We start from the raw sequence: 26,903 nt of genomic DNA on the forward strand, positions 1-26,903 counted from the left end.
AGCTGAGATCCAACTACCAGTAGTTTCTCTCCACTCATCCACTGTTCCGGGATATTCCCTTTCTCCTATTCCCATTCCTCCCTCATTTTCACTTTCTCTGGCTTGAACTTATCTTCTCTCATTCCCCGTTCTGATGAAAGGACTTCAATCTGAATGTTAACTTCATTTCTCTTTCCACATACTAAGTATTTCTAGCATTTTGTTTCCGTTTCAGAATGCCAACATCTACAAGAGTTTTGATTTTCATGGTTTTTCACAGGTTATTGCTTTAAAAAAAATAAATAAACATAGTAATATTGCTTGAAAGAAGCTTTTTTTGTGTATGGTCACTGAAATATCGAGAACAAATCGCAAAGCATGACTATAAACTGACCAATCCAGCAAATTGAAAGAAATGGTGTGTATTTATTCAAAATTTATGTTGAATCTTGATATTTCTGTACCAAACTGTAGTTCATAATATTTTAATAAAAGCTAAATTAAAATGACAATCATTTTGGCCACTGAATCCCCAGTAACACTGATTGCAGTATGTTCTGCTGTGATTTCTGGGGAAGGTGAATATTCACCATACTCACAAGATCATGAAACACGCTCGTTATTTTTCTCATCGCCTGTCTAAACTTCATACCAAAACATTACTTCCTGTTTTTTTAAATTCACCATAAGACATGAATTAACCGATAACCAAATCTCAATAACACCTCTTGCATAAATTGACATCTATTTCTGTTAAAGATACATAAAACATTTCACATTAACCAATCTTTAAAGATCTTTACTTTAGAAGACTCAATATTGTTGAATCGTTTTTTTTTGAAGGATCATTTTGAAATGTTCAATAAAATACAATCACAACATGCAAGCTGAACCATCATACAGCCTTCATACAGTACTTAACACTGAAGTTCCAGCAACAGTTTGAACATCTTTAACCAGTCACATTTTTTGTCATTTTCCATGCAAATCTTTACATGTTCTTTGGCCCCACAGTGGTTGTCCAAGGGTACAGTTAAAGGTCACTGTTAGTTGAGCAGAAGTCGATTAAATAGGTCATAGCCATCCACAATATATAAATTGACCACATTTCCTCTGCAGATCTAAAATCATTTCTTGAGAAAATTATTTTCACATGGCATTCACAATATCAATGCACCCACAATGAGGCATAGTCCATTTTCTTGGTATCTTTCCATTTGGTTGTTTTTCTTGACCAGAAACACCACAGGAGTCAGATGAGTCAAGTTGCCTGTGTTCTTGGGAAACATGAAATGCTGGCATGGTTCATCTCGACGTGAAAACTTGACTTCAGATTTTATGACTCCCCTTTCAACTGTATTTACTTTGATTTGCTCCATCAAACAAAATAGATAAGTGGGAAGCCAAAACTTTAACTGCAAAAACAGAACTGGATTTGTCGTCAGGAACCTGGCCTCTGCTAACACTCATATACCTGTTGTACGACCGAGGAGCATTTGTCTTGAAGAAATGAATCCATTACAAACAAATCCAGTTCTTTACATACAGCTGCACAGTTTTTCATCAGTCACATGTACTTTCTCACTTCATGTGCCCAGCTACTGACGTGCACCAAGAACCTTGGTTGTTGTAGGCCCGACTGAAGCCTGACGTCTGAGAGATGAAGATGGTCACAACATGATCAGCTTTCAGTCCTGGTCCCTGAAGTATAGCTTTCCAAGTCTGTACTCTCCTTGTCTTCACTATCAGCAAACGCTGCAGTACACGCATCACTGTAAAAATCTGAAATATGGGAAAGGTCATTCATCATTTCATTGGAAGTGCTTTTTTTTGTCAATTACATTGCATATCCTGTATAAAGGCGATAGTCCAGCTGTAGGTGGGCCACAGTTGCAGCTACCAAACTAGTGTTGGAAACTGTCCTGTATTAGCCGGGACATCCCGTATATTGGGCTAAATTGGTTTGTCCCATATGGGGCCGCCCTTGTCCCGTATTTGACTGCTGCTACTCGGGCCAAGGCAACTGTCGGGTCAGAGCACCGCGTCCAGCCCCTCCTCACCCGTCCCGATGTAGTGCAGCCTGTGGAGTGCAGCAGCAGCGCCCCGCCCTTGGCCCCATCGGTCGGCAGCCCGGCCAGCTGTCCGACCTTCAGTCCTTCGCTTACCGCCGACACCACCACCCTTCCTTCTCATGGCCGATCATCGGTTCATGAGTTGGATGGGGTGCTGGACTTTGCGGGCAACAGAACACAAAGCCCAGCCGGCGGGCCAGCTGAGGAGTTTTGGCCCGGGCCGCGCAACCTAGCTGGCCCACCGGCTGGGCTTTGTGTGCAGTCCAGCACCCAGGCCAGCTCATCATTCACCCAGCCACGGCCGAGTCGATCAACAAATTGCCGTTGGGAATTTGTCCTGTATTTTGACCTTTTGTCCCTTATTTAACAAAGACACATAGAAAATAGGTGCAGGAGGAGGCCACTCGGCCCTTCGAGTCAGCAATGCCATTCATTGTGATCATGGCTGATCGTCCCCAATCAATAACCCGTGCCTGCCTTCTCCCCATATCCATTGATTCCACTAGCCCCTAGAGCTCTATCTACTGTAAAAATAATAGCTGCCAAATCTCGTCAAAAGTACATCCCAAATCAGCAGGAGCAGTGATGCGACCATAAAAACGTCATTCTTTACAGATTTCAAGTCACTCAAGGCGCAGACTTTGATTCCTCCAATATCCAGTTTAAATCCCTGTCTTCTCTACCCTAAAGCATTTGGGAGTATTATCACCAGGACTTCAACAGTGAAAGAAAATGGTGTACAGCATTTTATGTACTGGAATTGGCGATGAGAAATTAACATTGACTTTGTCAGTGACACCTACATCTCTAAAAAAAAGTGTACTTTAAAAATCATCACAAGCATTAAGCTTGGGAGTGGGATTGAACTTTATTACCTTCCATCATGTGGATTCCGCTGTGGTAGATGTTTATGTTAAATTGTATTTTATGTGGCTGTGTGTCGTTGCTGTTTACTGTATGGCTGTATGGTCAGTCAAATTTCAATGTACCTTAATTGGTACACGTGACAATTAAATTGAATCTTGAAGGTTGGCAACCCTAGGTGGACCACAGTTGCAGCAATCAAACACAGGAAGGATGTGGCAAGCAGTGAGGATGTGGTGGAGATTTCCCAAAATTATAGCTTTTTGGAAAAGCCTTCTGAACTATACCAGTTTTGTTTTAATCAGAGTAAAAAAAGAGAGATTTAATTGAGACCAGACTAGGTGGGACCTGTTGGGTCCCAGTCACACGGGAGGCCTGGTCCCCCAACGCATCCCATTCCCCAACGCAATATTCCACCACTCACCCATTCCCCCAACACAACCCGTTCCCCCAATGCAATAATCCACCACTCATAGCTCCTAACAGCAGAAGCGCGGCTGGCGGATTCTCGTTGTGATGCCCCTGATCCCCTCTCCTCCCCCCAACTCAGCTCCTTGCCCTACCCCCCACGCACTCACTCCATCCCCCCTCAACGCCCCCCCCCCCCATCCACTCTTAGCGGCTCCCTGGTGGCGCAGCCATTCCTGCCCATTGGGTTCCCATTGTGACGCTGGTATTACTGCGCAGGCGCAGCTGATGGGCACGGCAAGTGGAAAAGGGATTTATTAAAGCTTAAAATGTGAATAACTCTTAAAATAGGGGGGTGGGTATAACAGGGGAGGGGGCAGGAGCCAGCGATGGGGATCAGAGGGGAAGGGGCTGGAAGTGACAGTGCGACGGTGACTCACAGCAATGTTCTCCTTCGCCAGGATCAGATTTTCTGCTTTCCGTTTGGCAACATCTCCTGCCGGTCCCTCCGAAAATTGTGTCCGGTTGGAAACCTCCGCCGGCCATCCTCAGCTCCAGTAAAGACGCGATCGCGTAGGAAGGGGCGGACCGTCCCGCAGAGTGACAGGAGAAAAGACCAATCCTCACGGTGCTGACTGGCAGGAGAACAGATCGATCGATCTGCGAATGCGCGTTTTTTAAGATTTTTAAACCTCACTACCTTTTACATTACACCACTGATCGGAACAAAACTTTGGTGCAATCGCAGCGCAGGAGAACGGTGAGTAAGCTGGGGAAAAATCGTAGCGTTATCGCGTACCGTTTTTTGCCCAAATATAACGACGGTGCAAACCGGAAAATAACAAGATCAGAGCATTAGTTTTGTATAGATGTATAAATTATGATTTAATTAGGAATGGCCTATTTTCCATTTGCAGAGTGGTCAGTAACCAGAGATCACAGATTTAGTTGCTGTAAGTAATATACCCTGCAGTGAATTAAGCAAACAGCATGGGTCAAACGCATTGCCTGATAGGATGGTGTGGGCAGGGACCACTACCATATTTAAAAGCATGTGGATGAGATGCCTCAGAACCAACAGGACAATGGAGTAGGAGCTGTGAAGTGGGATTAACCTTGTGTTCATTATGGTTATGATGATCATGCTGGGTCACAGTGTACAATTCTTCTGCACTGTCAAATTTCAATGACTCCATGGCACTGAAATGACTGTGTAAAACTAGATGCGGCACACATTCCTTTCAGTCCCGGGATTTATTTTGCTTTTGTCCTCCTATAATGGGGGATATTTTCATGAACACAAATTACAGCTAAGCCCAATCATACTCGCTCACCTTACATCAGCAGCATGAGTCACTTTAGAGCCGTCAATGATTTGCCTCCATTGCATTACCAGCTACAGCATCTCACCAGGAGTGCTGATGGTGACTAACCAATAGTGACTAAGCTGGTTTGCTTAACTGATAGGATGGTGCCTTTCTTTACTCAGTATAACACTGGAAGCGAAGTTACTACGGCCTTTTAGGAGCTTGTGTAATTTGGTGTAAACTGGAGGAAATTGGTTCTGTTTCTATCCCATAGAATTTCCAAGGTCACAAACAATGTTAGTGGGTTTGCTGATTTTCATCTGGGAGACTATCTTGAAGCAGACACTCAACTTGTCCTTTGAATTGGTTATGCAATATATTAATTAGGCAGCCACCAATTAAATAGAAGATAGACACTAATAGGTGGAGTATCTCAGCGGGACAGGCAGCATCTCTAGTGAGAAGGAATGGGCGATGTTTCGGGATGAGACCCTTCTTCAGAGTCCGAAGAAGGGTCTCGACCTGAAACATCACTCATTGCTTCTCTCCAGAGATGCTGTCTATCCCCGAGTTACTCCAGCTTTTTGTGTCTATCTTCGGTTTAAACCGGCATCTGCAGTTCCTTTCTACCAAGTCTTCCTGGACCATACTGCTCCCTGGTAACCACCATATAGGGATGGGAAACATAAGTACACCAGCATTCCTTCAGCGTAGAACATAGAACAGTACAGCACATGAACAGGACCTTCGGCACACAATGTCTGCATGATTCTAAGATAAACTAATCTCCTCTTGCCTGCACATGGTCCATATCCCTCCATTCCTTGCACACCCATATGCCTACCTAAAAGCAATTTAATGGCCTCTATCGTATCTGCCTCCACCACCACCTTTGTCAGCATGTTCCAAGTACCCACCATTCTCTGTGTTAAAAAACTCTCCCCACATATCACCTTTAAACGTTGCTCCTCTCACGTTAAAGCTATGCTCTCTTTTCTTTGACATTTTCACCCTGGGAGAAAGGTTCTGTCCACCCTAACAAATCCACATACTGCAGCAAAGATGCGATAGCAAGAAAAGCAAAGGCTGCATGCAATAACCCTGGAGCTCGGCAACAAGGACAAGTTTGGTGTGGTAAGTGACTAAAATCGATTTGAAGCACGCAATTCACATGCAGCTATAAATTCACTCTCTGTACTTTTCTGCTGAATATTATCCAGCTTTTATTGGGAGTAACTGGTGTAGTTTTTTTGTTCCACTGTTCTTGACATAAACTCTTATTCTGAAATGATTTAAACTTTCTTTGCATTTAATAAATGCTATGTCATAGGGTTTAACCTATCTTCAGCTCAATGATTGTAGATTTGTGATATACCTCAGTAATGTGTCAGATTATAATACACAGGCTGTATTATACGACGTGCACAAACGGAAGATCAAATGGAACAAGTTGTCCAACAACTTTAGGCTGTGCAGGCCACACGAAAGAAGAAGAAGATGTAGCCCATTTATGGACTAACCAGTGCAATCACAATACTCAATCAGTAAACAAAGCTTGGAGTCTGTCCTGTGGTTTATGCTCCAACTTCAGGGCATTTACAAATGAAGTTTCCAGCCTAGATTTTTTATCTATCATATATCTATATACTTTTAAAACTTTGTGTGTGTGTGTGCGCGTGTGTGTGTGTGTGTGTGTGTGTGTGTGTGTGTGTGTGTGTGTGTGTGTGTGTGTGTGTGTGTGTGTGTGTGTGTGTGTGTGTGTGTGTGTGTGTGAGTGTGTGTGTGTGTGTGTGTGTGTGTGTGTGTGTGTGTGTGTGTGTGTGTTTGTTTGTGGGTGTCAGATTTGGCCTTTGATTCCTTGGTCCACCAAAACCACATGCAAAAACTCAGAGATTTTTTCCATTTCGCTAGCGATTTCACTTTTACATTCACTAATTTTTAATAAAATCCTCCCCCCCCCCCTCACTCATTTTTTCACCTCCTGCTGGCCAGCCACCATAACGGTTGCTGCCGCCCGGCTCTTCTCCAAAAACGCCGACATTTTTCACATTTCACTCACGATTTTCGCTGCTGCCGCCCGGCTCTCCTCCACTCCCCCCCCCCCCCCGCCCCCAGCCCGGCTCTGTCATGCTGGTGGAAGGCACAGATCGGCTACTCCCCCGCTGCTTTTCGCCGTCCCCGCGGGCTTGCACTCTCTGATAATCCCGCGCGTCAACGGCCTGTCGGCCCGCAGGGGCATTGAGGGCGTACGCAGCGTCTTGACGTCGTACACAGCATCTTGACATTGTACGCAGCGTCTTGACGGCGTACGCCTAGCACGTGGCATTACGCAATGACGTCAGGCAACCGCGCGTCGCGGGAACAGACCCGATGGGTCTGCACTTGGTCTAGTAACTATTGAAACTTTGTCTTGTATGTGGATGTGTGTGTTTATGTGTGTATAATCACATCTTCTCGAAAAAACGCCTCCCGTGGGGGCCACAGGTAGGGGACGGGTGCGTTGGGGGAGCAGACCCAACGGGTCTGCCCTTGGTCTAGTTTTTAATATACAAGCGTTAAAATAATCCAAAACACAAAGACAAAGTCAGCATAGTATAACATGGTTAGTCACAATAATGCTAAACTATATAAAAAATAATGATTTTCACACTACATTTGGTTATGAATTAAATTAAATTGTCAACTCCCTAAAAATGTACTGCAGTGTGAAAACATGATCTCACTAATAAGGTATACAAGAACTCTGCTTCTGACCTGAATTGTTATCAGTCTCATCCGGGTTTAGTTCTGAGCCAACTGGTTGGAGAAGGGTGGAAGGAATCCACCCTGCTTGATAGGTTACCAGGCTTCTTACTTGACTGAAACACACAAAACACAGAGATATGTAGGAAAGAACTGCAGGTGCTGGTTTACATCGAAGGTAGACACAAAATGCAGGAGTAACTCAGCGGGACAGGCAGCATCTCTGGAGAGAAGGAGTGGGTGATGTTTCGGGTCGAGACCCTTCTTTGGACATCAAACACGGAGATAGTTGCTACAATATACTTGGAAATATGCAGACCCAGATATTGTATGCAAGGTTTGAGACAAAGTATATAGTTTTAAGCAAAAATATACTTCTGGAGAAACTCAATGGGTCAGCCGGCATCTGTGGAAGGAATGGGCAGATGATGTTTTGGGTCAGACCCTTCTTCAGACTGATCGAAGATGCGTTTATAGCCAATGTTTTTAGACGCGATCCAGTCACTGGTGTACCGCAGGATGTTGACAGTAAGAGGGGATTAGTGATGGTAAAACCAAACGTGATTAGGCAGGGTAGAGTCGAGGGTTCTAAAACTAGAGGGCATAAGTTTGAGCATGTGAGATTTAACAGGGACCTCAGGGACAACCTTTTCACCCAGAGGGTGTTTGGAATGAGCTGCCAGAGGAAGCTATAGAAGCAAATGCAATTACTACTTTCAATAGACATTTGAACAGATTTATGGACAAACAGGGCAGAGAGGGATATGGGCCAAATATGGGCCATTCTGGCCTGGTCCTTGTTGCCCATATTTGGCCCAACTTGGTCAGTATGGACAAGGTGGGCTAAGGGACCTGTTTCCATGCTGTCAAACTCTCTGACCATGGGTTTGTGGAGGAGCTACAATCATTGGAGTCACCTGCAGCACATGGGATTTGCAGTTCCAGTGTTACGCACATGACATAACTGGTGAATCATTTCATTTGGCATTACTACAATGTTCTGGATGTGTCAGTTGGTGAGGATAGGTCAGTGACAATCTTCTACCGGCTGCTCTTCAACGTGATGCTGAGAAGCCTCTCTGACCTCTTCTCACCTCTCCACCCCTTCCATTAAGATCTCCGGCTCGTTGTCCCGGACTGCTTGGGTAGAGAGGGTACAATTGCCACATCCACTCCATCCCCACCCTATTGCTCTCCGTCTGTTTGCTATTTGCAAAATACATCAAGGCACAATGCCTGGAGCAGTGTCGTGGCTTAGTATAGGAGGGATTTTAAGGACTAGGCTTGTATTCACTGGAGTTTAGAAGGATGAGGGGGATCTTATAGAAACATATAACATTATAAAAGGACTGGACAAGCTAGATGCAGGAAAAATGTTCCCAATGTGGGGCGAGTCCAGAACCAAGGGCCACTGTCTTAGAATAAAGGGGGGGTCATTTAAGACTGAGGTGAGAAAAAACTTTTTCACCCAGAGAGTTGTGAATTTATGGAATTCCCTGCCACAGAGGGCAGTGGAGGCCAATTCACTGGATGGATTTAAGAGAGAGTTAGATAGAGCTCTAGGGGCTAGTGGAGTCAAGGGATATGGGGAGAAGGCAGGCACGGGTTATTGATAGGGGACGATCAGCCATGATCACAATGAATGGCAGTGCTAGCTCGAAGGGCCGAATGGCTTCTTCCTGCACCTATTTTCTATGTTTCTATGTTTCTATGACTAGAGCCCTGATATGATTTAATGCAGGAAAGTGCCAGCTGCTACCAAATTTGATTTCTAATTGTGCTAACTTGTGCTGCTGTAAGTATATTGTAGCATTAGCCAGTACGATCTACTTCTACACTATGCCTGCATAAATCTACACAAGGCAACTATGGAGTGCTAGATGATTGCAATTTCTGAGGAATATAAGTCTGTAAGAAATAGAAGCAGAAAAAATACATTCAGCCCCCTGTGTCTGTTCAGCCATTCATTAAATCTTTTACCCGTTTGCCATGTTTCTGCACGAATTACATATTCCTCGTTTCACCTCAACATATACAGTCTCTGCCTTGACCATATTCAGCAACTGAGCCTCCATGTGGAGGAAGGAACTACAAATGCTGGTTTGCATTGAAGATAGACGCAACCTGCTGAAGTAACTCAGCGGGACAGGCAGCATCTCTGGATACAAGGAATGAGTGATGTTTCGGGTCGAGACCCTTCTGAAGGTCTGAAGAAGGGTCTCGACCCGAAACGTCACCCAGTCCTTCTATCCCGAGATGCTGCTTGTCCCGTTGAGTCACAGAGCTTCCATGTTTCTCTCGGGTAGGGAATTCCAATGATCCATCACCCTCTGTGGGAAGATATTAATTTTAAATTCTGTCCTGACTGACTGAACCCTTATGCCCCTGTCCCACTTAGGAAAACCTGAACGGAAATCTCTGGAGACTTTTCGCCCCACCCAAGGTTTCAGTGCGGTTCCCGGAGGTTCCCGGAGGTTTTTGTCAGTCTCCCTACCTGCTTCCACTACCTGCAATCTCCGGTAACCACCTGCAACCTCCGGGAACCGCACGGAAACCTTGGGTGGGGCGCAAAGTCTCCCGAGGTTTCCGTTCAAGTTTCCTAAGTGGGACAGGGGCATTACTCTCAGACTATGATCCCTGGTTCCAAATAGCTCTGCTGGGGAAAATATTAGCAGTACATCCAGCCTGTAAAACCCTGAACATGATTTTGTAGGGTTCAATGGGACCAAACCTTCAAACTCAAGAGACTGGAGGGCCAGTATGCATAACCCATCCGCAGGCACCACAACATCTCCAGGCACTGGAATTTTCTGCTGCCACCTATATTTTCCACCCATTACTTATGATTGAACTCACCACTGTCCCTCTTCTCCCTCTTGGAGCATCTCAACCACTTCGCCATTCTGTACTGCCAGCTCCTCAATGGAATTAGATTCACAAATGCCCTCTACACGGAACAGACTTGGAGTCTGAAACAAACAAACGTGCGAAGCGTAAACAGCCAAGTCGAATCTGGACTGTTGGATTCAAAAGTTAACGTGGTTGGTGCGAGTTAATACACAATGAAGATAGATTGTGATTTTATAAACAAACTATTCAGGGTAATGACAGAAATAAACAGTTGGCTTTATGTTACAATCAGGTTTCGTGGACGACGGAAAAACAACACTGTGCTGTGTTTCTGTGGATAGCCTTAAAATATGCAAACAGAACAAGTCATTTCATGGAATGCAGTTTATCACGTATGGTCTATAATTCTATGTGGCTCTGAATCAAAAGACTTTGAAACAATTAGCTCACAAATCACCTATTAGGACATTTCAGTTGTAGAAATATGTGGCATACCTTCACATTTGCCTCAGAACATTTGGAAGCTTATACTACGCCGACTGGTAGCTATTAATCTTTTAGATTCAGTGCTTTCAGAAACCTTCACAATAAACACCATTCTCACTTCCATTGTTTCTCTCCCCGAAACATCGTAGCTAATTAGTAGCACAGATATTTTAAAGGAGCATAATGAATACAGCACAGTGTAGCACAAGAACATGAAGGTCTTGACCTGAAACGTAACCCATTCTTTCTCTCCAGAGATGCTGCCTCTCCTGCTGAGTTAATCCAGCTTTTTGCGTCTATCTTCGGTTTAACCCAGCATCTGCAGTTCCTTCCTACACAACATGTCCTTTGACTCGTCCTTTGAGCATTTGACGGCATTGGGCCTTCCCTCACAGTGGGAAACTTTGATACCGCTGCGGGGATGTTTATGTTGTAGACTATTGCGTTCTGTGTTCTTATTTTTTTTATTCGTATGGCTGTATGGTGAAAAAACATTTAGTTGTCTCTGTACTTGTACTCTGCACAATGACAATAAATTGAATCAAATCAAAATCAAATCAAATAAATGTTGAAACTTTCACCTTAAAGCTATGTGCCCTATTCTTTGACATTTTTCATCGTGAGAATAAGGTTTTGATGGTCTACCATTTCTATGCCTCTCATAAATTTATAGACTTCCATCAGGTCTTCCCCTCAGCATCCTATGCTCCAGAGAAAACAATTTAATTTTATCCAACCTCAGCTTGTACCTAATGCCCTCTGATCCAAGCAGCATTCTGGTGAAACTGTTGAGCACTCTATCCAAATCCTCCACATCTATCATGTAGTGGAATGACCAAAAATCCATACAATACTCCAAATGTGGCCTGGCCAAAGTCCTAAAAAACAGAACGTGACATCCTGACCAATGAAGGCGTGACCATACGCATTCTTTACGACTCTATCTACTTGTTTTGCCATTTTACGGACCTATGGATTTGGATTCCAAGATCCCTCTGCACATCAATGCTTTTAAAGATATTGTCATTAACTGCATACTTTCCCCTGACATTCAACCTCCCAAAGGGTAACACCTCACACTTGCTAGGATTAAACCTCATGTGCCTTATCTCCGCCAATTTCTGTTGTTTATCTATATCCCACTGTATTCTTTGACAGCTTTCCTCACTGTCTGCAACGTCACCAATTTTGGTGTCGTCTACAAACTTACTAAAAACCCACCTACATTTATGTTCAGGCTCAAGGAACAGCAAATGCTGGAACACAAAGATGAGGCTTTCCACTCCTGGATATCCGAGATGTCCTATTGCATCGGTAAATGTGGTTTCCCCCCCCTGCTGTTGTGGGTGGATCCCTCACCCGTGTCTTCTCTGTGTGCTGCAATTCTGCTCTTGCTCCCCATCCCCTCAGATGTAAGAAGGAGAGAGTCCCTTTGGTCCCCCCCGGTCCTCACTTTTCACCCCACCAACTTCCCCAGTCAACACATCATTCTCCGACATTTCTGCCACCTTCAATATGATCCCACTAGTCACCCCCACGCGCTTTTCTACTTTCCATAGAAACACCTCCCTTTGCAACTCCTTGATTCACTCATCTCTTGCCAGGTTCTTTCCCCTGCAAGTGCAGAAGATGTAACACCCGTTACAGGGCAATGGTATTAATATTGCATACACCATTTGTTGGGAGGTGGTGGTGCAGTGGTACAAGGCATTGGTGGGAATACTGACAGTATTGTGTCAGCTTTGATCACCCTGTTATAGGTATGTTATTAAGCTGGAGAGGGTACAGAAGAGATTTACAAGGATGTTGCCAGGACTCAAGGGCCTGAGAGGTTGAGCAGACTAGAACTTTATTCCTTGGAGGATGAATGGTGATCTTAGAGGTGTACAAGATCCTGAGAGCAATAGATGGGATAAATGCAGTGTTTTACCCAGAGTAGGGGAAGTTAAGAACCATATGACGATGGTTTAAGGCAGGAGTCGGCAACCTTGTTCTGCATAGGGGCCAGGAGTCTGTGAGAGGATGGCGGGCCACATCCATCACCATAGTGTAACACTTGATGCTGTTTTTCTCATTAGTTTTCACGTGTTTTTCCAATTAGTTTTCTGCAGTTCCCAGGTCCCTCGTGTGCCCCAGGACTGGCTATGGTAGGGTATGGATATGGATAGAGAACTGTTTATAGATAGATAGACAATAGGTGCAGGAGTAGGCCATTCAGCCCTTCAAGCTAGCACCACCATTCAATGTGATCATGGCTGATCATCCACAATCAGTAACCTGTTCCTGCCTTCTCCCCATATCCCCTGACTCCGCTATCTTTAAGAGCCTAGCTCTCTCTTGAAAGTATCCTGAGAACCGGCCTCCACCTCCCTCTGAGGCAGAGAATTCAACAGACTCACAACTCTCTATGTGAAAAAGTGTTTCCTCATCTCCGTTCTAAATGGCTTACTCCTTATTCTTAAACTGTGCCCCCTGGTTCTGGACTCTCCCAACATCGGTTGGCAGACAGGAAGCAAAGAGTAGGAATTAACGGGTTCTTTTCAGAATGGCAGGCAGTGACTAGTGGGGTGCTGCAAGGCTCAGTGCTGGGACCCCAGTTATTTACAATGTATGTCAACTATTTAGACAAATAAATTAAATTGTAACATCTCCAAGTTTGCGGATGACACAAAGCTGGGTGGCAGTGTGAACTGCGATGAGGATGCTACGAGGCTACAGGGTGACTTGGATAGGTTGGGTGAGTGGGCAGATGCATGGCAGATGCAGTATAATGTGGATAAATGTGAGGTTATCCACTTTGGTGGCAAGAAAAGGAAGGCAGATTATTATCTGAATGGTGTCAGATTAGGCGAAGGGGAAGTGCAACGAGACCTGCATGTGCTTGTACAACAGTCACTGAATGTAAGCATGCAGGTACAGCAGGCAGTGAAGAAAGCTAATGGCATGCTGGCCTTCATTGCAAGAGGGTTTGAGTTTAGGAGGAAGGAGGTCCTACTGCAGTTGTACAGGGCCCTGGCGAGACCACACCTGGAGTATTGTGTGCAGTTTTAGTCCCCTAATTTGAGGAAGGACATTATTACTCTTGAAGGAGTGCAGCGTAAATTCACCAGGTTAATTCCCGGCATGGCGGGACTGACATATGATGAAAGAATGGGTCGACTGGGCTTGTATTCGCTGGAATTTAGAAGGATGAGAGGGTATCTGAAAGAAGCAAATACATTTCTTAGATGATTGGACAGGCTAGATGCAGGAAAAATGTTCCCAATGTTGGGGGAGTCCAATGTTCCCGATGTTGGGGGGGGGGGGGGGGGGGGGGGGGTCACAGTTTAAGAATAAGGGGTAGGCCATTTAGGACTGAGATGAGGAAAAACTTTTTCAGCTAGAGAGTTGTGAATTTGTGGAATTCTCTGCCACAGAAGGCAGTGGAGGCCAATTCACTGGATGTTTTCAAGAGAATTAGATTTAGCTCTTGGGGCTAAAGGAATCAAAGGATATGGGGGAAAAAGCAGGAACGGGGGACTGATTTTGGATGATCAGCCATGATCATATTTAATGGCGGTGCTGGCTCGAAGGGCCGAATGGCCTACTCCTACACCTATTTTCAATGTTTCTATGTGTGGCAAAGTTGGGCCGAAGGGTCTGTTCTCATACTGTATGACTCTACCAATCAAACCCCCCTCACCTGTATACATATATCAATTGGCAGGTTTTGTTCCACTCCCACCTCTCTTTTCCAGCTTTCTCCCCTTATTACAATCAGTCTGAAGAAGGATCTGGATCATAAGTGCTGCCTGTCTATTCCCTCCACAGATGCTGCCTGACGCTCAGAGTTCCGCCAGCACTTTGTGTTTTACATTTACGATCGATCGATCTATCGATCTATTGATCGTAAATGTAAAACACAAAGTGCGATAGATCGATAGATCGATAGATAATAAAAAGGTCCAAACACAGATCCTTTCAGAACTGCACTGGTCATGGACCTCCAGCCAGAATAATTCTATGAGTAAGCTATTCTGAATCCATGCAACCAAGTCACTATGCATTCCATGCATTATCTTCTCAAGGGACTATTTCAAATGCCGTATAAAAATCTACGTAGACAAAACCCACTCTCCTACCCTCATCCATCACCTTCATCATCTTCTCAAACATCTTAATCAAGTTCGTGAGACATGACCTGCTGTGGACCGAGCTATGCTGTCTGTGCCAAATCACCCCACTCTCTTCCCGATGCTAGTAAATCATATCCTGCAGAATCCTCTCCAATAGTTTCCCTACCACTCACGTGGGGATTACTGGCCTAGAATTTGTTTGGATTTCCTCTGTTGCGCGTAGGTCAGCGGCATCGGGAACCCTCGTGCAGGCTCGCTGGTCGGCGTAACTGGAAGGGAGCTGGAGAAGTCGAACGAGAGGAACAAGGGTGAACCGGGGTAATGCCTCCAGCGCCTTTAGGTATGCAGCAGGAGGTACCTCCGTGATACAAAGATGGCCAGGAGAGGAGAGGGATATTGGTTTGTGGGATCTGCTCCAGTACATAGAGCACGTGGGCTGACTGGACTTTGAATAATGGCATCAAAAAAGGGCGGCGCACGGATTTGTAATGTATACAAAATGAATGATACTGTGCAGTTGTATATGCGATAAATAAAGCCCTATTGAACTATTCCCTTAAACAGAGGGAAAATGTTGGCTACTCTCCAATGCTCCGTGACTTCACCTGTTGCTAGAGAAGATACCAAGTTCTTCAAGGCCCCTGTGATTTCCTCTCGATAAACTGGAATAGATTCCATCAGGTCCTGGGGGTTCATCGCTTCAACGACACCAACACCACTTCCTTCTCCTGCCTTAGCATAATATAATTCCCCACACTGATCCCACTATCACCATGACCTTCTCCTCGGTGAACACAGATGCTAAGTACTTGTTTAATACCGCACCTACGTCCTCTGACTCCAACCATTAATTCCCTCCTACTGTATATTCCTAGGAGTCCCTATGCTTGAATGTTCTCTACTTTATATCCGTAGTCTGGAAATGAGAAAATGCACGGATAGCCTTTGCAACAGCAGATTGTTTGATTTATAAATAGTGTTGGCAATCTAGTTCAGCCGCAGGTTCTTGCCAAAATAACCGCACAACTAGAAATCTCTGTGGAATTCCAGGACCTGATTGTTGAATGAACTCCATTGTTATTGTGCATATGTTCCCTTAGGCATTGCTTTCAGATTGGATCTCAGGTTGACCTTGACCTTGTGCATTGTCCTATTCAAAAAAGTGGATTACTTCACTGCTAACAAGTATCATTCAAGAACAAGTCATAAACAATGCCATTTTCTGTAAAATGTCACAATAGGGAGATTATGCAACCTTGCCGCCCGTTGAAATAGAAATATTCTTACCGTTTTATTAGATATTTCTTCATCCATGTCTGAGGAGTTTGAAAGCTCATCCATACTTGAAGGAATAGTTTCAAAATCCTCTGAAGTGTCTAATGATGGGATTGGTTTATATGGCCAACCTAAAATTACAAAAACATATCCAAACGTCCTGTTAGTCAATAATGACTTGCTTGGAACATCTTTAATGTAAATACTCTTTTACCAACTTGTCATTTCAGGCACAGTCAGATCACGCATTTCTCTCTCTCTCTCTCCTCTTCTTCGATGGATCTTAAGTTTTGCCTCATATACTCATGAATAGGATACTGGTACCACGAACTGGGCCAACAATTAATCCCTGTCCTAATCAGAAGATAGACACAAAAAGCTGGAGTAACTCAGCAGGACAGGCAGCATCTCTGGAGAGAAGGAATATACTTTGGCGAGTCGAGTTGATTGAGTAAAGTAAGATTCTTTATTTTAAACGATTATAAAGTGATTTACTCAACCGCATTTAGAACAGCCAAAAATACGAAGCTCCTTCTAACAGGGTGGACCTTGAATGCTATACAAAAACCCGCGAAAACACTCCCGCGATCACGTGACTGCGACAGCCAATAGCGAGGGTTTGTTATGCCCAGAGCTACCACTAGGTGTCGCTACAGGACCCTCCCCCCCTAGATCCACGACGGTGAGTAGATGCGTGGCACCGTGAGATGGCGGCAGTGGACCCACCAAATCTACGTGGATGTGCCTGAAACGACCAGAGGGAACCACAAAATCTTGTACCGTGCCCGCACATGTCGCTGGACCTGGCAGGGGATGCAGGCTCTGTCCCAAGCCGCGACCTGCTTATGGAGGCCCTGCCAGACAAATTTGTCCACCACCAGTGCGGAAGTCGCCCAGATGGAAGGATGGGCCTGGCCATGGATGGCGTTGAAAACCCGGCGCCGCCCACCCACAGGGACAATAGAGCGTGGTCTCCCGGTGGATACATCACGGAGGACTGACACCCCTGCGGAGCCAAAAGGGACGTCGCCAACCTCAACCCAGAGGCGGCCGTCCTGTAACTGTCCATCTGGCCACCTGCGTGTTGTGCTTCGGCGAGCCCCGCTTAAACCACGTCGGGGTCCACGGCCACCACAGCCGGGAGGGCAGGGTGAGACAGAGCATCAGCAACCAGGTTGAGCTTGCCGGCCACATGCTGAACGTCCGTGGTGAATTGGGACACGAACGCCAGGTGCCGCTGCTGCCGGGCAGACCAGGGGTCGGACACCTTGGCCAAAGCGAACGTCAGGGGCTTGTGATCCGTGAAGGCCGCGAAAGGCCTGCCCTCCAGAAAATACCGAAAATGCCGTACGACCAGGTACAAGGCGAGGAGCTCCCGGTTGAAGGCGCTGTAGCTGCGCTCTGGGGGCCGCAGATGACGGCTAAAAAAGACCAGCGGCCGCCAGCGGCCGTCGATGAGCTGTTCGAGCACCCCTCCGACAGCCGTATCAGAGGTGTCCACTATAAGGGCAGCCGAGGCAGCCGCCCTCGGGTACACCAGTAGGGTGGCTTTGGCCAATGCCTCCTTCGCACCATTGAACGCAGCCACGGGCTATCAGAGCGCCACACGATACCCATATCCTGCATCTGGCGGAACTCCTCCATAGCAATCCGCAGCTTGTCAGGCGGGAGCCTGTGTGCTCTTGCATGCAGTGGGGGGGCCCGCGGTGGGAATATGGTGCACCACCCCTTGCTTAAGGGCGGTCGCACGAAAACGGGAGTGAGAAGCGCCGGGAACTCGGCGAGCTGGGAGGCATAAGGGCATCTCCATCGGCCACCGAGCTCAGCTGCGGGCTGGGAGGTTCCCCGGGCCTGGGGCACACCAGTGGAATGAGGCACCTGCCCCACACATCCACCAGTGGTGAAAAGGCCTGAAGGAAATCGGCGGCCAGCAACGGTTGGGCCACGTCTGCGACGGTAGAAGTCCAGGAATACGGGCGGGAGATGAAAATGAGGGAAAGAGTCCTCGTGCTGTACGTGTGGATGGTGCTACTGTTGATGGCGGTCAGGACGGGACTTCGCTTACTGGCACGGGTGTCCAGTCCAGTCGGGGGGAGGATGCTCACGATGGCCCCAGAGTCCACGAGGAAACAAAGTCCGGAACAGCCGTCCCGAACGTAGAGGCGATGATTCTGGCCAATCGCGATAGCCTCTACTGACGATCGGCTGAGGCATTTCCCGCAAACGAGCAGGGCCTGCAGCATCGGCGGGCCTCGGCACCCCAGCGTTGGTGGTCCTGCTGCTTGGCGAGCCATAATTCGCCGGCCCGTTCAGCTAGCTGCAGGGGGTCGGCAAAGCCCGACCCAGCGAGGAGCAGGCGGATGTCATCGGGCATCTGCTCCAGGAAGGCCTGCTTGAACAGCAGGCAGGGTTGGTGGCCGTCCATCATGAGCGCGGATGGCTTCCGATCGCCGAGGCCGTCCATGTGGAGCAGGCGGGCGGCGCGATCGCGGCGGCTGAGCCCAAAAGTGCGGAGCAGCAGTGCCTTGATGCCCTCATACTTACCGATTGTTGGAGGATGCTGCAGGTAGGGCAGCAACCGGGTGGCCGTCTCTTGACGAACCGCCCCGCGAAAACACTCCCGCGATCACGTGACTGCGCCAGCCAATAGCAAGGGTTCGTGATGCCCCAAGCTACCACTAGGTGCCGCTACAATATGACGTTTCGGGTAGAGACTCTTCTTCAGTCTGAGGAAGGGTCTTGACCAGAAATGTCACATATTCCTTCCCTCCAGAGATGCTGCCTGTCCCGCTGAGTTACTCCAGCTTTTTGTGTCTATCTTCGGTTTAAACCAGCATCTGCAGTTCCTTCCCACCCATATCCTAATCAGCATGGCTTGCGAGACTGTTTCAGAGTTGCTGTTAAGGGTTAAGTTGATTAGGAGTCACAGACTTTTGGGAATACCATATTTTCTACCTGGAAAGACATTTAATGAATGACTGGTAATTTTCATTATCACCATTACTAATGCCAGGATTTTATTTCAGATTTATTCAATTACTTGTATTAAAATCTCCAGTTGCTATGGTGGGGATTTTAAACTCCAGTCTCTGGTTAAATAGTCCAGATATTTTAACTCCAAGTTAGTAATTTAACACTCTGCTGCCACACCTATACAGGTTTAATGTTTGCCAAAATTTTTTGTCTCCTATCCTTGGTTACTAATTTTGAAGATAATCCTCTTGTAAAATGCCTGTGTTATATTACAATATGAAAGATGTCACATAAATGCACATTGTTTTGTTTAGTTCAGAGATAGAGTGTGGAAATAGAACCTTCTTCCCGCTGAGTGGATGCCGACCATTGATCCCCGCACATTAACACTATCTACACACACTAGGGACAATTTACAATTATACCAAGCCAATTCACATACAAACCTGTACATCTTTGGAGTGTGGGAGGAAAGCGGAGATCCCGGAGAAACCCACGCGGTCACGGGAGAACGTACAAACTCGGCACATACAAGCACCCGTAGTCAGGATCGAACCCGGGTCTATGGCGCTGTAAGGCAGCAAATCCACCTTTGTGCCACCATGCTGTTATGTTTATAATCCTGTTCCATTGCAAGGCTCCCAAATAAGCAGCAAATCATTATTTTGAATACCGATTTCATGCAATTTATTGCAATCAGCATTATGGCAGTGTCCAACTTGTTCATTTTGAAGCTAGGTTTAAAGTTCCAACGTGGAGTCTGAAGAAAGGTTTGCTATGTGGTCGAATTTCTTGGCATATAATGTTATGTCAAGTGGGAGAAAGGTAGTAACAACCAAAAATGACCAAACCACGAGAGCTGAAATGTTTTACAATCAACATGCACTGTAATTTGATTTTAATTAGATTAGATTAAACTTTATTAATCCCCTTATTCAGGGGAAATTCTGATGTCCTTACAGCACACTAATAAAAATACAACATAGCATTCAAAAAGAAGTTCAACACAAAAACATCCCCCCACAGTGATTCCCACTGTGGGGGAAGGCACAAAGTCCAGTCCCCATCCTCTTGTCCACCCAAAGTCGGGCCTATTGAGGCCTCCACAGTCGCCGCCACGGCGCCCGATGTTCTCGCCGGGTGATGGTGCTCCGGCGTCGGGAGAACCCCCAGCGGCTTGGGGTGCCAGGAACGGCCGCCTTCCCACCGGAGACCGCGGCTTCCAAACCAACAGACCGCGCCGAACGGAGCTCCACACACTGGCGATCTCGGCAAGAGATCCCAGGCTCCGAGATGTAAAGTTCAGCGCCGCAGCTGGCCGCTCCACAGAATCGCGGCTCCACGATGTTCTCATCTGCGGACCCAGCATACTGGAGCTCCAGCGCGGTGACCCAGGAAAGGCATCGCCCGCTCCGCAATAGCGTTCCAGCGCTGCGCCGCCGCCAAAGCCGATGTTCTGCGCCGCCGCCAAAGCCGATGTGCTGGCCAGGTCCCCTCAGGGAAACGTCGCTCCAGGACCCGCTGGTAGGCCGCAAGGACAGGTCGAAGTCGCTGCTCGGAGGAAGGCAACCCCTCCGACCAGGTAGGGACTCGAAAAGCAGTTTCCCCCTTCCCCCCCACCACCCCCCACACATAAAAAGATTAGGCCCCCTGACTACACACTCAACGTACTAAAAATAATAAAAAAGAAGGGAAAAAAAACGGACAGCTGCAGGACAGGCAGCCGTTCAGGACAGCGCCTCCTCCGTTTTAGATACCGTCCCTTGTCTGGACCTTGAGTCTGAAATAATGTTTAATAATGATGATAATAATAGAGACCTATTTATCAATATACGGCTTGCAATGAATGCCATGAAATAAAATTGCTTCCATTTGATGAAATAGGCTGCACGATGATATCCGAGAGATAAACCGCTGAAAATGAAAATATTTCATGGCACAACAACTCGATGTGAAGCTTATTCTGTCCAAAGTAGGAATTCATAGTAGCAAAACATTCAGCAAAACATATTTCATATAAGGCATAGTGAAGCCATTAACACTTTGCTGCTTTTATCACGTTTGCTGATAAATCATTTAGTATTAATGTGTGGTATATTCTTTGAAATGCCCTCCACGGAAGCAGTTTTAAGGTATCCTGCGAATGGTCATCAGAAGTTATCAGTCTACTCTGCAGTAGTCAGTGCATTGAAACAAGGTACACAAAAATGCTGGAGAAACTCAGCGGGTGCAGCAGCATCTATGGAGCGAAGGAAATAGGTGACGTTTCGGGCCGAAACCCTTCTTCAGTGCATTGAAACAACTCACTTTAAATATTGTCAGAAATTGGTTGGAGAATATACGTGAAGCCAGGTAGAGATTAGGGTACAAGTGCAACCAACAGACACAATGTCCATTTGGCCCATACCATTAATTCCATATAAATTAAACTATGTTAATGTTCAACAGTTGTATCGATGATACACCAGACAACAACACATGGCTGCCACAATCTTTTCAGACGCTGGTTACATGTTAGAAGAAGTAAATATAAAGATTAAAATACTCAGGTCAGGCTCAGCAAGTATCTTGGCATTGGGTTATTATTGTCATGTGCACCTCGATACAGTGGAAAACATTGTCTGCATGCTATCCAGTTAAATCATACTACGCATGAGTACATTCAAGCCGTACACAAGTACAACAGAGAATGCAAAGAGAAACATGCTAGAGTGCAGAATATAATGTTGCAGCATTATAGTGTTACAGTTACAGAAGGGGGCCAAGGAAAGAGCGTTCACGTCGCGGCCCTGTTTCAACCAATCTTTCCACCACCACGCACAAGAAGCACAACAAGCGCAAGACAGACACCACTGTGCAGATGCCTAGAAGTGTGTTGTAAGTTATTGGGGCAAATCCTCCAAAATCATGGAAGAACTCGGATAAGGACATGGATATTTTAAAAAGACAGATTTGCTGGCTGCAACGGAAAAAACCCCAATCCACAGAAAGAATCAGTTTCAAGTTTCAAACCTGTCTAGCCTGTGGACTTGGGCATCACACAACGGTGTGGGCAGGAAAGGCTGAGACGGAGATAACGAGATTATCTTGGATACACAAAGGAAGGAACCAAGCCTCAGCAGACGGTGGTAAACAGGCCAGCAGCCAGCACAATCCCATCTTGGATGACCCATCCATCGAGACAATAGGAGCCCATCCAGGCGATGGGATCATGATCAGGCTGAGGGATCATGACATCAGCAAACCCCTTATCATCGGAAGCCTATTGTTCATGCCAGATCGAAACTGGGAATCATCAAAAGAACCCTTTTATCCCGAGGACCACCTGGGGGTTTCAAAGGAAGCTCAGGTATAAAAACAGGAGTCAAGCCAGAACTCGCTCTCTTTCTGCTCTGCTGGACAGCTCGTGGGCCTGCATCGACCTAGCTGTGAGTATCCCGGTGACCTGGTGAAATTCCCGAAATAGGATAGTGGTTGAGAAGGGGAAAGAGGTCAAGGGGGGGTAAAATTGTGTAAAGTAAGTTTTACGACGTGCCCGATAGTTTTCCGTCCATAGTCTTAGTTTAAAGCATAAGTTTAGCCACGTATTATGTAGTGTTGGTGAGATTCGATTTCTCATTGTTTAATAAAGCCTGTAAATTTTAGACTTGCTTTGAGTCCATCTTGGTTTCTGTTTTCTCTCATCAGCACACTCTGGTCAATTCAACCTTTTTATCATATCCCACCATAATTCCGAGGTCTAGAACCTAGGGGAATCCCTTTTGTTGTATTCTCTCTCTTGGAAACCGCTCGAGTGGAGTGGTGGCCGTTTGACCCTCCGACAAGGGAGAGAATAACTCGGGCAGTTGGGCCTGAAGTGGAGTAAAGGGAAACGCAAAACCCCTACAGAATGGCGACCATGGCAGGACCTCGGTGGTTTGGGATATGTGATTTGCCAGAGGGGGTGAGAGACCGTAGGAAGATGGAGGAGAGAATCTACTCTTATCTGTTTAAAAAGATCAATCTCACCAAACAATGGGTGATAGCATTGTTGACAGCACAGCAGCCTGCAGAAGCTGCGGCTCAATGGACGGAAAGCAAAGCGTATAATAAAGGGCAGGAAAAGGCAGTTTGGCTAGCGTGCCTATCACAGCAGGTAGCAAAAATGCAGAGACTGGAAGAGCAACTGAGAGAAGCTAGGGCCAGCGCTGAAGAATGCGCTAGGGAAGGGGAAGGGCTATCTAAGGAATGCAGTAAAGCCAGGCAGTGTATCTTGCAGGCGAGGGAGTCCCACAGAAATGCCCAGGAATTCCTCCAATGCCAGGTGGTAGAGGCAAAGGAGAACTCCTGGCTCAGAGTACACAGAAGTGCAGGGAGCTGGAGGGAAAGTTCCAAGATATCCAAGCAGCATACAGGGTGGCCCGTAGCGAGCTAGGGGATAGCGATCACGGGCCTTGCCAGGCAAGGATAGCGCAGCTGGAGGAGACTCTGTCCAAGACTAGGGGACGGGTTCACCTGGTAGGACCAGGGGGGTCCCCCGGGGGCAGAGGGCTTCCCTCAGCAGATGATTCCCCAGGGGCAAAGGGGAATAGACCGCCTCCTGAGGCGCCGGGGATAGGTCCGGGTCGGCAGGTGGGGTTCGGGTTGTCCGGGGAGGGACAGGCCCAAGGAGGGGCGGGAGAGCACCCTCAGTTAGCGGCTTCCGCGCCATGTGTAGCACACCACGAGGTGGTGGGGTTACCGATCATAGTGGGAGAGCCGGGGGTAAAGGGGCAACAGCCCCGAGTAGGGCAGATGTGCCCGGTACGGCAAAGGAAATATGGTCCCCCGGTAGGGCAGGCAGATAGGGGGCCCATAGAGAGTGATATCATCATTCCCCATGGGGCACATGTGCTGAGGGGGATGGTGGCTCACTTTCCCAGGTTAACCAGGGCGGGAGACCCGTCATTGCATTTTATGGAGGTGCAGCAGGCAGCCGACATAAACGATTGCGATGAGGTAGAACGGGTAAAGCTGCTACTGATGACCCTAGATTCATACCTATGCAAGGCGGTGACCTCCAGGGAAGGGGGAAGACCTGAAACATGGGTAGCGGCACAGACAGCGGTTCTGGAGGCCATGGGGTTGAATCAGGGTAGTCCTTTCACCAGGGTGGGGGAGACGAAGCAGCAGGTAGCTGAGTCCCCGGACATGTTCGCAGACAGGCTGTGGGCAGTGTATGAGGGAGCGTGTGGGATGCCTTTAGATAGGCAGAATTTAGATGAGAGAACAGCTCACTGGCTGAAGACTCTGGTGGCGAATTGCCTCCCGCGAGTTAGGGCAAAGGCCGAGCACTGGTTCGACCCAGCTGACCCAAATCTTAACTGGGGCGGAGGTGATCAGGAAGCTCACCCTTGCATACCGCAATGGGGAGAGAAGTGAGGAGAAGCCCTTTAAGGGCAAGGTGCACGAAATAGTACCGGCATCCCCCAAAAGGAGGCAGTGGAAACAGGAAGGCAGCCAGACCTCTTCCGAGATGAGGCCGGTGTGCTACGGGTGTGGGAAGCCCGGGCACTACAAGAGGGAGTGCAGAAACCTAAGTAGAGCAGTGGGGGATAGGACCCCGGTAACGGCCAACCCAGCCCCGGAGGTAACAATAGATATAAAAGATCTATTGAACTATTTGCAGTCCAAGGCGGGAGGGTCCGGACAGGCAGCCATGGCAACAGGCCAGGGTGCGCCCGTATCCGCGCCCCCGGCACCTTTATGACTGCCAGCGAAACAGCCCACATTCCTATGCCCGTTAGAGTGTGGCCCATGTGGGAGACCCTGGGTCAAGATGGAGGTCCAGGATGTGGTCGGGAGTTATCTGCTGGACATTGGTGCTTCCAGTAGCATTCTCCACACGGACAACCCCCGTACATCCCCTCTATCTAGTAGGGCGCCCTATAGTCCACGAGGCGAGGGAAATCAGAGGGCGGATTGCTTGGCCAGGGAAGGAGCCAGGAGTGGGAAAGCATGGGATCCCCATGTGGAAGGACAGATAGCTGCAGCCAGGCAGCAGCCTCGGGAAAAGGAGAGTGCAGGAGTGGTTTTGGCCCCGGACCTGACCACGGTCCAGGCACAAGACCCCATTTTAAAGGCTGCCTCAGCAGCCATTTGCAGGCAGGAGAAGATGGAGGGACCGTATGGGGGTAAAGATCAAGAACAGACCCGGGTTGATGTAGAAACCGTAGGGCAGCCAGGCGAGTCCACAGGTAGTCAGCCTGAAGTAGCCAGCTGTGTTCTAGGGCGAGGACTGGAAGCAGTGGAGAAGGAGGCTGACTCCAGCCCTCCGCAGGCAGGTACCGGAGACTGCCTAAGAGAGGCAGAACTAGCAGAAGCAGAGGAGATGGAGGTATTACCTCTGGTGTGGGAACCCCCGGTCAGACGTAGGAGTGACAGGGTCACTAAACCCCCAGTAAGGTGGTCCCCATCCCTAATTAAACCTAGGGCTGGGGCCGGCCACAGGAGGGCCGGGAAGGAAAGTGGTCGAAACAGGGCACTACGGAGTGCAGCTGGAGGGAGCACAGTCTCCACAGGGAACGTAGGGGTATCTCGAAACCCCGTAGTGCACAGGAAGGTGAGGGGCAGTCAGGCCCCTCGACAGGAGGAGTTCTGGCCTGCACGGGAGGGCCCAACAGAGGGATGGCCCCAGCGTGACGGGGACCAGTTATGAGTTGGCCACCCGGAGACGGGTGGCGTTGTATATAGCATTGGTTTGTGTGTAAGTAGATGTAGTTAGCGTAATTACATACAGGGTTTTGTATAGCTACGGGGGAGTACAGGGACAGACAGTACGGGATCGAAGGGATGTGCTGTGGAAAAGTAGACCACAACAGACAAAATCAAAACCCCAAATGCCATTTTAGGCGGATAGCTTTGTGGAGGCAAGGAGGTGTTTTGCTTTGTTTTCCAGATGGGTAGCCCCGCCGTATGGATGATGGCAATGATGTGCCTCCGGATGTGCGTGGCACGTCGCGGGGACACGGAGGAGTCCATCGTATATGGGTGCTCAGGGGACAGAGCACCCCTCGTGTCTACTGGGCAAGGAAACCTGGTAGCGGATAGCCAGGCCGGATACTCTCATGAGGGGAGACGGCCTGGGTGGCTGGGGTCGAACTCGACCAGGTTCTCCAGCCACAGGAGCTTCGCCTACGGGGAAGCATCCATACCCTGTGCCGAGATACAGATGGCTACCGACCGGGTTAGGGTGACTGAGGGCAGGCGGGTGTGTTTAACCTGTAAGGGGGACGTTCCTTTGGGGAGATGGTGGTGGCTCAGGAAGCTGAGCTCGGACATGAGGGATCGATCCTCGGACTGGGAAAGACTGGACAATGATACCTACCGGACCATCACGGGGTCACCGGGAGGGATCACTGTATGTTGGGACAAATGGTGGGCCTATGACCAGGGGCAGGACCCCGGGAACGGGATAGATTGGGACCGCAGTGGGCAGGCATGTGTGGCCCCCAGGACTGGGATGACAGTAAAAGCCACCGAATTGCTGGTTCAGGTGAAGAAGCCCCTACCCACAGCCCAACCGATCGACCCTCACAACTGTCCAACCACCACCAAAGGGCCGGAGAATGGGTTAGCGCTTGTCCCAACCAAAAAGGTGCTGTACCAGGGAGTGCATTACGCTGTGGCCTCAGTAGTATTAAATTTGACTGAAGTGCGGTTACCCGCATGGTGCCCCCGCGAGACGGAATTATTATATCAGGCCCTGCTAAAAGACATGTTCCAGAAATTCCACAACCTGGATTTTGGGGACATAGACATAGAAGAGATGTACCGCGGGGGAGGGGATTTTACTTTGGGGTCCGGTAGGCAAA

At 47.8% G+C, this 26,903-nt stretch overlaps 1 protein-coding gene across 3 annotated transcripts in view; it reads right to left on the reverse strand.

Annotated features, from left to right (window-relative positions):
• Window positions 1-385: 385 nt before the first annotated feature.
• Window positions 386-26,903, reverse strand: part of mcf2l2 (MCF.2 cell line derived transforming sequence-like 2) — a 367,682-nt gene continuing 341,164 nt past the window's right edge. For 2 of the 3 annotated variants that reach the window (XM_033032171.1, XM_033032170.1), the window contains 4 exons: window positions 16,111-16,229; window positions 10,229-10,341; window positions 7,385-7,488; window positions 386-1,761 (listed from right to left, as the gene is read on the reverse strand). In XM_033032171.1, coding sequence (XP_032888062.1) covers window positions 1,661-1,761; window positions 7,385-7,488; window positions 10,229-10,341; window positions 16,111-16,229 — 437 coding nt within the window. In that variant the 3' untranslated portion in view covers window positions 386-1,660. The remainder of the gene's footprint in view (window positions 1,762-7,384; window positions 7,489-10,228; window positions 10,342-16,110; window positions 16,230-26,903) is intronic. The other variant, XM_033032172.1, reaches the window with a different exon arrangement.

This window comes from Amblyraja radiata, chromosome 13 (assembly GCF_010909765.2).
Source record: "Amblyraja radiata isolate CabotCenter1 chromosome 13, sAmbRad1.1.pri, whole genome shotgun sequence".
NCBI lineage: Eukaryota > Metazoa > Chordata > Chondrichthyes > Rajiformes > Rajidae > Amblyraja > Amblyraja radiata.